At 48.1% G+C, this 13,727-nt stretch overlaps 1 protein-coding gene across 1 annotated transcript in view; it reads left to right on the top strand.

Moving 5' to 3' along the window:
• Positions 1-11,232, top strand: part of PDLIM4 (PDZ and LIM domain 4) — a 44,531-nt gene extending 33,299 nt beyond the window's left edge. The window contains exons 5-7 of the mRNA XM_058815213.1: positions 3,756-3,913; positions 7,571-7,691; positions 8,541-11,232. Of these exons, the coding sequence (XP_058671196.1) occupies positions 3,756-3,913; positions 7,571-7,691; positions 8,541-8,745 (484 nt within the window). The 3' untranslated portion in view covers positions 8,746-11,232. The remainder of the gene's footprint in view (positions 1-3,755; positions 3,914-7,570; positions 7,692-8,540) is intronic.
• The last annotated feature ends 2,495 nt before the right edge of the window (positions 11,233-13,727 follow it).

Raw genomic sequence — 13,727 nt, 5'->3', positions numbered from 1 at the left:
GCTTGGAGATGGCAATTTCTGAACAATTACATAGGTAGCAACCGCAACATTAAATTGAAGCTTGTGAAGCAATGCTCAGGTTTGCATCTTGATGAAGGTGCTCACTCTCCAGATCTCTGTTAAGATCCTTCTTTTGCTGATGTGAGTAGGCAGATTAGTGTCCCCTAGGTACAGTCTCCCAGCTGGGATTAATGCCAAGGAAGACAAGAGGAGGACAGGTTTAAATTGGATATTAGCAAAAATTTCTTCACCAACAAGGTTGTCAAGCCCTGGCACAGGCTGCCTGGGGCAATGGTGGAGTCACCATACTTGGAGGGACTTAACAGACATGTGGGTGTTTCTCCTGGGGACATGGTTTAGTGGTGGCCTTGGTAGTGCTGGGGGAATGGTTTGGCTTGATGATCTTAGAGGGCTTTTCTTACCTAAACAATTCCATGGCTCTGTGAGTGTCACAGACAATAATATTTTGTTTATACTTTGTTTTTTCAAAGTGTATCTCCAAGGCAGGATGGAGGGTGCTGTGCTCCTAGGAGTGGGGATCACCTTGCCACAGACCTAGGAGCCAATACTTGCTCTGGAAGCTGGAGATACTGGCTGAAAGGATGAACTCCAGTAACTGGGATGTTTATAAGTGTAAGATCTGCTCAGTGCAGCTGTCTGGGAGGCTGAGAAATAAATAATGCTCCTAGGAAAGAAAAGGCTTTTGTGTAGCCAAGAATGGTTTGGGTGAATAACTCAGACTTTGAGACAAGCCAGGTTGTGGACTGGGATGCTTTCACATGGCTTATGAGGATCTGATTTATGTTCTTCCAAACTGGCAAAATATCCTGCAAGAAAGTAATGTCTGTATCGCAAAAAGAGTTTATTTTCAGCTTGGGAACTCTGTGTCTGCATGAATCTGCATTTCAGTGATGCAGCAAGCCAGCTCATTCCCTGCGCTGCTCTGGGAGAGTTATTGAAGTTGGAAAGAGGAGAACTGCACAAAAAATAGAGGACAAAATCTGGTATTTTCTTCAAATGAGCCTAAAGCAAGGACATTCACTTGGGTCTTTGAGTAGAATTGGGGTAGGAGGGCATTTTCTTTGAATTGCAGTACATTTTCTTTGATGAGGCTGGGCTGGTGTCATGATTTGACCCTGGCCAAATGCCGGGCACCACTAAAATCACTTGCTTACCCTCTCTTGCTTTCAGCTGGGTAGAGGAGAGGGAAAAAGAAATAACAAAGGGCTCATGAGTTGAGATGAGGACTTGGAGAAAACACTCTAAGGGCAAAACAGGTTCAAATTTATAGGTATAAAGTAAATTGATTATTAACAGAGTAAAAGGAGGCTAATGAGAAGTAAAATAAGCCTTTAAAACACCTATTCCCCCCCCCCCCCCCCCCCAGCCCTCCTTTCCCAGTGACAGCACAGGACAAAACAGGGTGTGGGGGTTTTGGCCAGCTCATCACCTATCACCTGAGATTTTCTGTTCTCTCAGGGAGAGAAGTCTATTCTCTGCTATGCTGTGAGTCCCTCCCACAGGCAAACAAGTGTTCCCAAAACTGTTGTGGCCTGGGTCACTCATCCACAGGGTGCAGTCCTAAGGATAGGCTGCTCTAGTTTGGCAGCCAGGCCCCTCTCTGTGTCTCTGCAAGCAGGAGCCCTCTCTCCATTCGGGTCTCCCACTGGATCTCAGCTTTCTCTGCCATCCACCCACTCTGCTGTGAGCACTTTTCCCATGGGCTGTGAGTGGATCTCTACACCCCTGTGCACTTCCTGCATTACAGGGGGACAGTCTGTTTCATCATAGCCTTTACCAGAGCTTGCAAAGGAATTTTGGCTCCAACACCTGGAGCACCTCCTCCCCCTCTTTGTTTTTCCACTGACCTTGGTGCCGCCATGTTGTTTTCCCTCACGCGTCCTTATTTCTTCCTCTTCTCTGACTAGAAGAAAAGCTGCTGCTCGTAGATACCATTGCCAACAAGTTCCACTAATTCAAAAATTTTTGTAGGATCCCACAGCACTGAGAGGTCGATTTTGTCTAGTTTCTGTGTGAGGGAGTCTCTGGCCGTGTTTTCACCACAGGCCAGGCCCTGCCGCCATGTTTCCAGCAGTGGCGGCCGCGGCCCCGGCGCTGTTTAATGCCTGCAGGGCACGGGGAAGGAGAAGCCACTGGTGCCCCTTTGCCCCCCTGCCCACAGCATGGCTGGGCAGGCAGGGGAGGGCTCACCGCGGGCCATGCCAAGATGGTGGCAGCCATGGCCGTGTATCGCCACAAGCCGGGCCAGGGATGGACCCCCATTGCAGTGCCTCACTATCCCTGGAAAATCTGCCCCTGCATCGTTTTGATTTTCTACTTAAATATGTCATCACAGAGGTGTTACCAACTTCTCTAATTGGGCCAGCAGCATGTCCAACTTCAGAGCCATCAGAGATTGGCTCTGTCAGACATGGTGGAAGCTTTCAGCAGCTTCTCACAGATGCTACCCTTGTGGGGCCCCTCCCTGCCGCTACCAACAAACAAGGTTGTGCCAAATTAACACAGCTGGCCAAAACCTGCCCTTTGCCATTGACAATGTGTGAATTGACGTAGGAGTGAGCTGTAGCAGGGTAGAGAATTGCTGGGAGCACACCTGCAGCGTTTGGACTGGTTGGGAGTCACAGGGATGGGTCCATGGCTCTGCACCACCCAGGCTGGTCCTCACCTCCCACAGGGAGCAGAGTTGCTGGAGAGTCACTACCAGAATATGGAGCTGTAGCCATTCTCTGAAAGTGACTTTTGCTGGAAGTTTTTTTCTCCTTCCTTCTTTCTTTCTTTGAAAGTGAATGTTATTTCTTTTGTTTATTTGTTTAAGCAGACATGAATATAACACTGGTGGAGAAAATGATCCAGATGATAGCTAAAGTATGTGAAGCTGATGGAGTTCAGGGCTCTTGCTGTTTTTACTGGTTTTATAATGACCTTGATGACCTGCTCTATAAAAAGGAAGAGGAGCCCCTTCCCCTGGAGCTGTGCTGTGTGTTGGGGCCTCTGGAGCACAACAGCACTTGGATTCAGCTTTTCTCAGCAGGACATTTAAGCATATACCTGAAATATATTTGATTCCAGACCATGCTTTTCATTTTTTGATGTTTTGGACTGAAATAATGGTTTAAATTGCTATTTGTTGCCTGTGCATCCCAAACGCTCCTCATACAGAGCAGGAGCAGCTCCAGGCTGAAGGCAGGAGGTGGGGGTTACAGGGCAGCCCCAGTGTCCCCCTCCCTGGTGAGGTGGTTTTCTCAGTTAAGCTGTGCTCTGTGTTTGTGATGTACCTACAGTAACACCAGCTTCATAGGAAGCACTTGTGGGTGGTGAGGGATTTTGCTGTCCTGCGTGGCACATGCTCTCCAGATGCCCTTACAAGGGGTGGGTGCATGCTCTGGCCCTACACAGTTAATGAAATGCATGTTTTTTTCCCATTTTATCAATAAATTCCATGGGTAGCAAAGCAATTTACAGCATTTGCAAGCAGCTGCCTTCTTTCCTGAAGGCATCTGGTAACTGGGCCAGCCCTTGCTGTGTTGCTCAATGGGAGCCCAACAGGGAACAAGTTTAACCTCCTCGGTTCAGCAACTGTTCCTGTGCCAGACATACCTCCAGGCAGGGAAACACATGAAAACAGAGGTGCTTAATTGAATCTGTGGGAATGTGGACATTTCAGTACCTCCCTGATGAGCTGACAGTAGCTGTTTCTGTTTGACTTGAGCCTTTCTTTCTTTGCTTTAAACCAGCATTGACCCCGTGAAGTCTCTCCCACGGAACAGAAATGGGATTGATGTGGAGTCCGATGTCTACAAGATGCTCCAGGATTATGAAAAGCCTGTTTCAGAGCCAAAGCAGTCTGGATCCTTCCGGTACTTGCAGGGCATGTTGGAGGCCAGTGAGAATGGTAAGGGGGTTGGCACCCAAGCACCCTCCTGTGAGGAGACCCACTGGGATGGCAGGCTTCAAATCAGTGTTTCACATACTCCTGTTTACCAGATTTTGTGGCTGACTTGAGCACCATGTGAAAGCTGGATTTGTAAGCAGCGTGGCAGCTGTTTTCTGAGATGGTTTATGAGATGTGATGGCCCTAAGCAGTTGTGTAAGATCACTGTTGGAGAACCTGGTCTGGTTAAGTAAATGGCATTTGCATAAGGACGTGGGATGGTCCTCAGCAAGGCAGGGATAGAGATCAGGAGCTCTTGGCTCACTTCTCAGGTCTGTCACAGCTTCCTGCCCATGTTGTTAACACATTAAATAATAAGATCCCCAATCTATACCTTTCAGCTTCTTTTTTATTTTATTAGCCTTTCATCATCAAGTCTATTGGGGCTTTTATGTTCAAATTTTTAGGCTTTGCTTTACAGTCTTACAGGGCAAGACCTCTCTTTCTGTTTCCTTCCAAGGGCCCCATACTGCAATCATGTGAATCCAGGAACATATCTTTTATGAGAAAAGACCAACTGCTGTAAATCTCATTATGGAGCCGTGAGAGGTAGTGAGTTGGGCTGTTGCATTTCAGTTTGTTTGTTTCAAATGTTGGAGAAGTCTGTTCTTTGACTAGAAGGATGTTGATTCTTGCTTCACAAGAAGCACAATTGCAGGTAACTTCTGATCATCATGGAATTCCACCAGTATTAGTTTTCTCAGTGGGACTGAGCCATAGTTGCAAAGCATGAGATAGAATCAACCTCAGAAGCACTGGGTATATTATTGTATTTTATATTAGTAATACAGCCCCTGGATTGGCAGTATTAAAGCCCTTGGATGGATGTTAAATACCAGCCTCAGCTGGACCTTCAGGTCCTTCAAGACCTCCAGGAGCAAGGGCAAATCTGCTTCTTCTCCAGTCACCTTGTTAGGAAGAAGTAAATGGGAAGTGATTGTGTTAATCCCAATTAGTAATGCTGCTGCCTTCCTCCCTTCTCTGTCCCAGGGAAAGGGAACAAAATTCAAGCTTTGCTGGTTTGCTCCTGCCTCCCCCTGCATCCTGCAGCACTGGGCTGGCAGAAACCCAGTGCTAAGAGGAAGGGAGAAAGAAAAGGCTGGGGAACAAAGAGGTGCCAGGACAAATCCCCACATCCTGGGACTGTGCAGCCAGTCCTGGATATGTGTTCATCAGCATTCTCTGGCTCTAACCTATCACCAGTGCAACACTGTGTGTTTGACTGCAGCCTGACAGGCTGCTTTTGGTACCAGCCAGTATGGGACAGGCTGGAGCAGTCACTGTCACCTGGGTTCCACCATTCTCCCTCTCAGTAGTGTGAAGGGGATGTGTGACTGCTGCTGGCACAGCCTCACTTATGCCTTGCTCATTCCAACTCTGTTTATTTCACGAGGGATGAGAAATTAGGTGAAAAGCATCTCTGCTTGGCATGAAGCTCTGTGATGTTCCAGCATGTTTTCAATCCTAAGTGTTCCTGCTGGGTTTGTTTTACAGCTGCCACCCCTGCTCCTTTATCCTTAAGCCTAAAATTACACATTTTGACCTGAGCCTGCTCTGCATTGTCCTTTTAAAGTCAAGCTCTCCTCTCCCAAGGAGCTGAGTGTCTTGGACAACAATCTGTTTTATATAGAATGTATTCCTACTGGAAGCATTTTAGCCCTATCCCACACCCTTAGGGAGCAGTGCCCACCCTCATATACACCCATAACCCAGAAAGGACAAAAAACTCCAGCCATAACATGGATGGCATGGTGGGGGCTGTAGTTAAAGCATTTTACTGCCTTGCTGAAGACCATAAATCACCATGAGACTGGGCTGGTAAATAGAAGGAAATGATACACAGTTCAAGAAGATGGGAAGCAGCTTTCTCTGCAGGGTTCATTTTGCTGTAAAATCCCTTTTTTTTTTTTTCCCTTCTTTCCTTTTTTAAGCAGCTTATGCAAGCACTCTGCATGAGAGGCAGTGACAGCTTAACTGTTAAATGTTGGCAGATGAGCCTGTCTAGTCCAAGCATGCTGTGTCTCATGCTGGGAGAAGCCAACAGCTTGAGCAGTTGCTTCAGTTTATTCCCAGCAAGGCAGCGGAAGGATTCACCAAGGGGCTTGGCTGGAGCCAGACAAGTACTCCTCTGGTGGAGTAGCCCTGCTCTGCTCTTGGGCAGTCACTCCTGCATGTATGAAAGCTCTTTCATAGAGCATTCATGCTCTTTCATAGAGCATTGCCCAACACTGTGCTGTGTTTTGGGGAGGTGGGGTCTGGTGGGAAGTTGGTCCTTTTGGTTTTACCCCCTCAGCTGGCACTGCTGGCAGCGTTGGCCTCTGTGTCAGAGCCATGGCTGGAGAGGGGGGCTGTGGTGGGAAGGTGCCTGTGCACCCCAGGGGATGAGTCAGGGGTGCACCCTCCTTCCCATCTGGGCCCAGGACAATAAACACTCCTGGAGAGCAGGGGTCTCTTTTCTGAGTAATGCCCTTCAGAATGTATCTGTGGTGTGACCCTGCCTCAGGGCTGTGAGCAACCAGCAGTGATGATGCATCAGGCTCCAGGTACTCAAAATTCCCTTTAGGAAAGGCAGAGATGCTTCTGGAGCCATGGGAAGCACTTACACTGGATTTTGCTCTGAAGCTGCCAAAACTGGCACAGAGTATGTGCAGGTACCTAGGTCAGAAAGTGCTTGTGGCCTACTGAGACCTTTTGGGCATCAGGGCTTGAAGCCCATGTTTACAATGGACCCTGGACTGAAACACCTTGGAAGCTCAGGGAGTGTGTGGCATATTAGAACTCTGGGGAAGACTTGTTCATCCAAGAGCTCCTCTGCTGCTTTTCCAAACTGTGAGCCAGGTGGTCCTTCTTCATGAGCCTTTCCTTTCTATGACCTTAGGCAATCACAGAGGAACCATAGATCAATATATGCCAAACAGACCCCAGTCAGTTGTCAGCTGTGGAAAACCATGCAGTCAATACTGGAAGCTTTTAAGTACCCCAGGAGTTGGCAACAAGCATGTTGTTGTTGTCCAGAATTGGAGGGCAGATGGTAGAGGGTCTGTAGGGAGTGGTAGCAGCAACACTGAAAATTATGCTATTATATTTTTCATATGCACAAAATCTTCATTGCTTCCTTTCCTGTTGCTGAACCTTCATTAAAGGAGGTCTGGTGCCTCAGAAGACCTTATCTTCTATCACAGTATTTTGATTTATGTTATTTGAGCTTAAATGTGTGCTCTAGGAAGAAAAGTGCATGTGATTCTATTATTGTTAGGTTCAATTTGCCTTATTCTCTGAAATTCTTTCATGGATGGAACTTTTTTTTTTGGTGGAGGGATGGGGAGGAGTGACTTTTCTGAGCTCTTCACTTTATGATTTTTAACTAAGTACTATTATAGCCAAATTAACTTCTCATCTCTAGATCACAGCTGCTCTGCATTTTGACAAGGTCTATGTCTGTTGACCTGGTGCTGTCCTGGAACTTCCAAGGGAGTTGCAGGTCCTGTTATGACATGCAGGCTCCATCTGACTCTGTAAGGGAAAAGGAAAAAAAAAAGGAAGAAGAAGGAAGAAGAGGGGAAAAAACCAGCTCTGAGAGGCCAAGTTTTTAATCTGTGTCTTTATAATTCTTGGCAGGTGAAAAACTCGACAAACTGAGCAACCCCCGGAACATCAAGTCCCCGGTGCCAAAGCTTGGTGGCCCCATGTCTGGGCTGCAGATGCTCCCTGAGTGCACCCGCTGCAGGAATGGCATTGTGTAAGTGTCCTGCCTCACCAGGGCCTCTGTGCAGTGGGGACAGTGACACTGGGACGTGGCTAGAATTTATAGCAGAATACCTTGAATCCCTTTCTGGCTTTTTCTAACCATATCTAAACCTGAGCAATGCAGTTTGGATTGCCCCTTTTAAGGGAATCTCGCAAGGGATGATTTATGGGATGGTTTGTGCCCTGCTTATCATAGTAGCTGCCCAGGGACTATGAATAGCACCACAGCACCAAGCACTCCTTCACTGCCTTACAAGGGTTGTGGGAGAAACACCTTGAGTGTTGAGAAGAAGACAGCTGGTTTGTTTGTTTCTTGAAGAGTTACTCTCTGTCAGATGGATGTTTGTTTCAGATAGTATTGGTGGTTTTATGCTTTGTTTGTTGTAATTTATGACCTGTTGTAATTTATGTTCTGCTGTAATTTACATCCTGCTCAAGCCAAATTTGCTGGCTGAGTGTGAGCTGTGCACATGCCTGCAGTGGTATTGTTGCTGGAGCTGTGAGTGAGGGTCTGCTCCACAAGTCAGTGTCTGCAAGTGCTCAGCCCCAGTCCTTGCAGATGATTTTCAGATCCAGGCTGAATGTAGATATTCAGGGCTCTGTTTTGCACCAAGCTGTGGAGCAGTGCTGCTGGGTGTGGAGCACCCTGCCTGCAGAAGCACAGTGAAGCCACACCTGGAGTGAGGTGGCAGCTTTGGGTGGGCTGAGAACCCCTGATAACACCCTTACATGTCCCTGCACGCTGCTTTCCTCCACTTTACTGTTTCACTTGAGGCAGCGGGAAAAGCTGTTCATGCTCCTCGTTCCTCCACCTCACTCGAGCTCTCCGGATCTCTCGCAGGGGCACCATCGTCAAGGCTCGGGACAAGCTCTACCACCCCGAGTGCTTCATGTGTGACGACTGTGGCCTCAACCTGAAGCAGAGGGGGTATTTCTTCATCGAGGAGCAGCTGTACTGCGAGACACACGCCAAGGAGAGGGTTAAGCCCCCCGAAGGATATGACGTGGTGGCTGTTTATCCAAATGCCAAAGTTGAACTTGTCTAAGGCTGGGCTGTGCTCTGGAGAGGTGGAGTGGCCCACCCACGTCCTCCTGCCAGCTGCAAGCACTGGGGCTGTAATCAACCCCCATGACCAAAGCCCAAGTTCAAATGCCTTTTCCTAGATAAAACCGTTTACACTTGGGATCTCCGGGGAATGGTGTTGAAAGCATTCAAACAGGTTTTGCCCTTCTTTTTGACACTCTGCTTTTTGCTGTGTTGGGTTATTAGTCTGTGCTGTAATCTTATCCAAGATCTGTGTAAATATTGATTAATTCTCTACTCTCTTTCATATAAAACCTGTATTCCTTTTTTTTTTCCTTTTTTTTTTTTTGTGCCCTCCTTCTACTGAAGATGTTTTAGAAGATGTTTTAAAAAGCTCAAAGAAAATAAGGCACTTTAACAAAAGAAGCTGTCTCTTATGTCCTGACCCTAATCTCCTGTCCTGTGGCTGCCCAGTGATTAAAAACCAACCCCTGAGAGTCAGGACAATACCAGTGGGTGCCTCACTCAGCTGCATCCCAGCAGATGTGCCAAGGAAGGGTGGTCTCTTAAAACAGTAATTACAGTGAGACTCTCTGGACCAGGGCAGTGCAGTTTGAGGCTGCCAAGGACTGATTCAAGTTCCCAAGAGATCTCCACACTGAGTGTGTCATGAGGCCTTTTTCTTCCTCCTTCTACTCCTAGTTCTGTTATTCTGTTATCTAATGACTCAAGCACACCTTGAAAGGATACTGCAGCAGTCTGGAGCACCCTTTGATTATCCCCACCTCCTACATTTCTGCCCACAGCTGCCTTTGCTTTGGCCATTGTGACTATTCCCCAATTTTTGCTGTAATTTTACAGTCCTTTATTTCTAAATCCTCAGATTGCTGCTATCTGGGTCTGCCTCCCAGCAGAGAGGGGGTGATAAAATCCCTCCAGGCACTTAGGGAATAACCAGAGCTTGGGTGAGCCCCAGGTCCCAGGGCAGCAGGATTGTGTTTATACCCATCTCCTAAGGCTGTGCTTTCAGCCAGGTCCATCATCCACTTTATTTGACAGGGAAAAGATTTAGTGGCTCTTGAAATGTTTCTTTGTTAGAGAAATGTGGTTTTTTTTCATGTTAGAGGAAGGAGAGAGGGAGCTGACTTGCTCAGCTGCTGGGTACTGCTGTGCAAAGTGATGGGAGCTGTGTCTTTGGTACCACGAGGTTATTTCTGCTTTGCAACAGCCTCAGTCTTCTTCCTCCTTATTTTGAGAGAGAAAGGATGTGGGGGAGAAAAATAAATGCTTGTGCTTGCTTTCCTTCCATGGAAAAGGAAAATAAGAAATGGAGTGATGGGCAAGGCACCCCTTTCTCTCCTGGCTCTCCATAAGAGGGAAAATTGGGGATTGGCACAGGATTGGGAGCATGATCCTAGATGAGCAGGTAATTTCTTCCTACAGGTTCCGCACCCCAGAAGGGATTTTAGGGTGTTACTGGTGTTCATCTAGACCTCTTCATGCAGTGCTTTACAGAGACACAGCAGCTCCTGCCCCATGTCCTGCCGCCCCTCCAGCTGGGTACCACAGGGATGCTGGCTCTGTGCATTCCTGCTAGCAGGGGGACATCCAGAGGACATTCTCCTCCTTCTGCCATCAGGAATTTTTAATTATTAAAGTACAAGAAATGTGGAAATTTTATCACAGTTCTGAACCACGTTTTTCTTGTATTTGCATGGCCTTGCTTGGTCAGTTGGACCCTCTGAAGGGGGGAATGTTTGGGACAAGTGTAAAGGAGGAGGTGGTAATCAGGTGGGAAGTATTACTGCCCTGGTTTGCAGGGCTCTGCTTGGAGCTCCTTGGAGTGCCCTTGTCAGAAACATTTATTCTGAATTCCTCTGTTATCCTTATACATTGTTGGTTTGAGCTCTGGTGCCTGTAGCTTGAGAGTTCAGGCTTCACCAAAATCCAGGACTGAATACAGCCCAGCTGCATGATGGAAGACTCCCAACATGAATGGCACAGGATGCCCTTCCCTGTTTCCAGGCAGGCAGTTGGAGCTGCCAGTGGTGCTGTTTGTCACTCCCTGAGGCTCTTGTCCCCATCTGCATGGTGGCCATGTCCTGCAGGATGCCAGAAATCTGCAGCCCTGATACAGGGAGCACCAAGAAGTTCATAAGTGGGTTCATTGCCCTCATTTTAAACACCCAGCTGAGCAGGCTGCTGCCAGCGCACCCTTGGTGGTCTTGCTTGGCTGCCACACCAGTGGGAATGCTGGGCATGGAGCTGTTCTTCTAATGATCCCAAGTTCCCTCAAATCAATATTTCCACATGGCATCTCATGATACCCTTTCTTAGGAGTAATACATTCACCTGATCCCCCTGCAGAGCTTGGAGCTGCCTCACACAGGCCCATCTCAGGGCACATGGTTTCCTGGCTTCAGGCCACCCTGTTCCTGTTGTGAGGCTTGCAGGAGCAGCCACAAGTGTCACCTTCTCTGTCACCAGATAATGCTGTTAAACTCTGTAAAATGTGGGGAGGGTACTGTTTGTATGAAACAAAAAATAAAATTGTATTATGGGTTTTGTCTCACATCACTTGGCCTTTGCCTGGTCTGTATGTGTGGGGGTCCCCTGGCATCCAGGTGAGAAGGACACTGGATAAACTTCAAAAAGCATCTTGGAGATACAAATTGCATCTCCATGCCATTGCAAATGTGAATTGCTTTCCACATTTCATTGAGACCTTGTTTGAGGTTTGGTCTATGTTTTGGGGGAGTTGGTGTGAGGTTTTTTTGACTTGAGACCTTCCTGGGATCCTACATCCTATCAGGTGTGGAGGTGGGAAAGGCCACTGTGTCTCTGTGTGATCCCCCACTGGTGGCTGGCTCCTCTCCACCAGTGGGACCCAGCTCACCTTGTGATGGTTCAGAGCTTTGCTGCCTCTACTCCTGCACAAGGCTGAAGAATCGGTGGTTTTGGTGATGTTTAATCAGCCACAGTGACACTCCAAGGGATCCTTCTCCCACCTGATGTCCCAGGCTGTCACCAGACTGGAATCCACAGTTCTGCAGTGCTGGGGTGTTGCTGCTGTCACTGCTGGAGTGAGCTGGGCCTTCCCAAGGAGAGGTTACTGCTGGCCCTTGGAGTACAGAAGCCCACTGGGTGGTGGGAGTGTGGGGGAGTGGGAGGGGAGGGCAGGCTGGGGTTAGCAGCTGTGTCAGAGGGATGTTTGCTTCTGTAGCTCAGTCTCTGTGGGTCTGGCTTTAACAGTTGATTGGGATTCAAACCACTGGTGTATGGGAAAGTCAGAAGGGGTGTGAGGTAAGTGCCTCCAATATTTAACCTAAAAGGTTTGATTTGGCAACTGTTCACATATGGAAATTGTTGTCTGTATGTGCCTAAAACATTTAAAAGACAAAACCTCTGAGGCTCTGCATGTGGCAGAAAAAGTTTCCATAGGGGAAAGAAAAAGTTTCCAGTGTGGGTCTGTGTGACTCTATGTCTAATTTGTACACATATTCAAATAATTAATATGGTTATGACTCTCCAATTAGTGGTTTTCTATTCACCCTTGAACACACACATGTGTTGGATGTATTTCTGTGGTTTAGCCTCCACCATCCCCAGCCCTTCTCCCCTGGGCATTGATTCTGGGGGGCTTCAGCCCCTTGGAGTGATCCCCACTGTGAGACTGAGGGGTACAGAGAGCCTGGGCAGCTCTGGGGCCCCCCAGACCCTCTGCTGCCCACACAGCTACTCTGACCAGCCCAACACTGGGAGCCTCCTCTCTTCAGGAAAAAAGAGCACAAGCTCCACCGTGATGAAGCACAGCATTTATTAACTAAATGAGGTGGGACCAGGGCCAGACTGATGCAAGTTTTAATTGTTTAGCTTTTTCCATGTATCATTAAAGTTTCTTACTTAGCCAGGCATCATTTCCACCACCACACCCCACTCTGCTGCAGCTTTTGTTTGGAGTTGTTTAACTTTGCTTTTGTTACTACTGGTCTGCCCCAGGGACTGAAAAAATCTCAGCTTGTCCATTTATCTGAGGATAAATGTCCTGTGCCATAGGAGGGGGATTGAGGGGAAGTAGCTCTTTGGAAAAGTTCCCTCTCTTCCCTTTCTCATGTATAAAATAAGCTATTTTCATTACTTTAGGGAGGAAAAAAATCTTCCCTTTACACATATAGTAAAACCCAGAAAACTGCTCCTGATTCTAGAGAAACTTATCTGCAAGTTGTTTGTTTCTCCCCAGCAAACACTCTCAGAGCTCTTCCAGCTAGGACCAGCTTCTCCCCCAGGACATTTAAATATTCTGAATTTTTAGGTAGTCCTAAAGCAGTTGCTCGTGCAGGGAGCCCAGTGGGGAGGGCCTGGGCTGGGCCAGAACTGATTTCAGGGCAGTTCAAGTGCACAGGGCCACACTTTACTCTGCAAAGGTTCTGCTCAAGCCTGGTTCAGGCTTTTGCCTTTATTAATAACTACTTTCTGAAGAAGCACCTTAGTCCTGCACTCCCAAACCTGAAGGGTTGCAGGAGGCCAGTGATGAGTGTGTCTTCCTCAAATTGATGGACCCTGAGGAGATGCAAAGTTGCTGGCACTGTGGGACCGTGGGTTGGGAGGGCTTGGGCTCACCAGTGGGGCATGGACACCACCACTGGAAAATCCAGCTGGAGGGGCTCTCCAGAGACCACTTACACCTTGCTCCTGTCCCCAGGCAGCACCAGCTACCATGACCCTCCCAAGAGGTGTCCAACCTGTCCTTGGAATGGACAATCCCGGCTCCCCAGGCAGCACGTCCCAGGGGTTTTCCCCACATCTGGGGGAGTGCAGGGGATGTAAAGGAGGGCGTTGGATACACGATGTGCAGAGGAATGTATGGGATCTGTAGGGGAAATGGTGGTAAATGGGTGTGCCTGGGCTGCAGGGGGCTATAAAGGGTGTGGGGGGGCAGATGGGCTGCAGGGGGCTGTAAAGGATGTGGGGAGGGGATGAGGGGCAGATGGGCTGCAGGGGGCT

The sequence above is a fragment of the Ammospiza caudacuta genome, chromosome 16, assembly GCF_027887145.1.
Source record: "Ammospiza caudacuta isolate bAmmCau1 chromosome 16, bAmmCau1.pri, whole genome shotgun sequence".
In the NCBI taxonomy this organism is placed as follows: domain Eukaryota; kingdom Metazoa; phylum Chordata; class Aves; order Passeriformes; family Passerellidae; genus Ammospiza; species Ammospiza caudacuta.
Note: the sequence above shows the minus strand (reverse complement) of the source record. Positions and strands in the feature narration are given on the sequence as shown.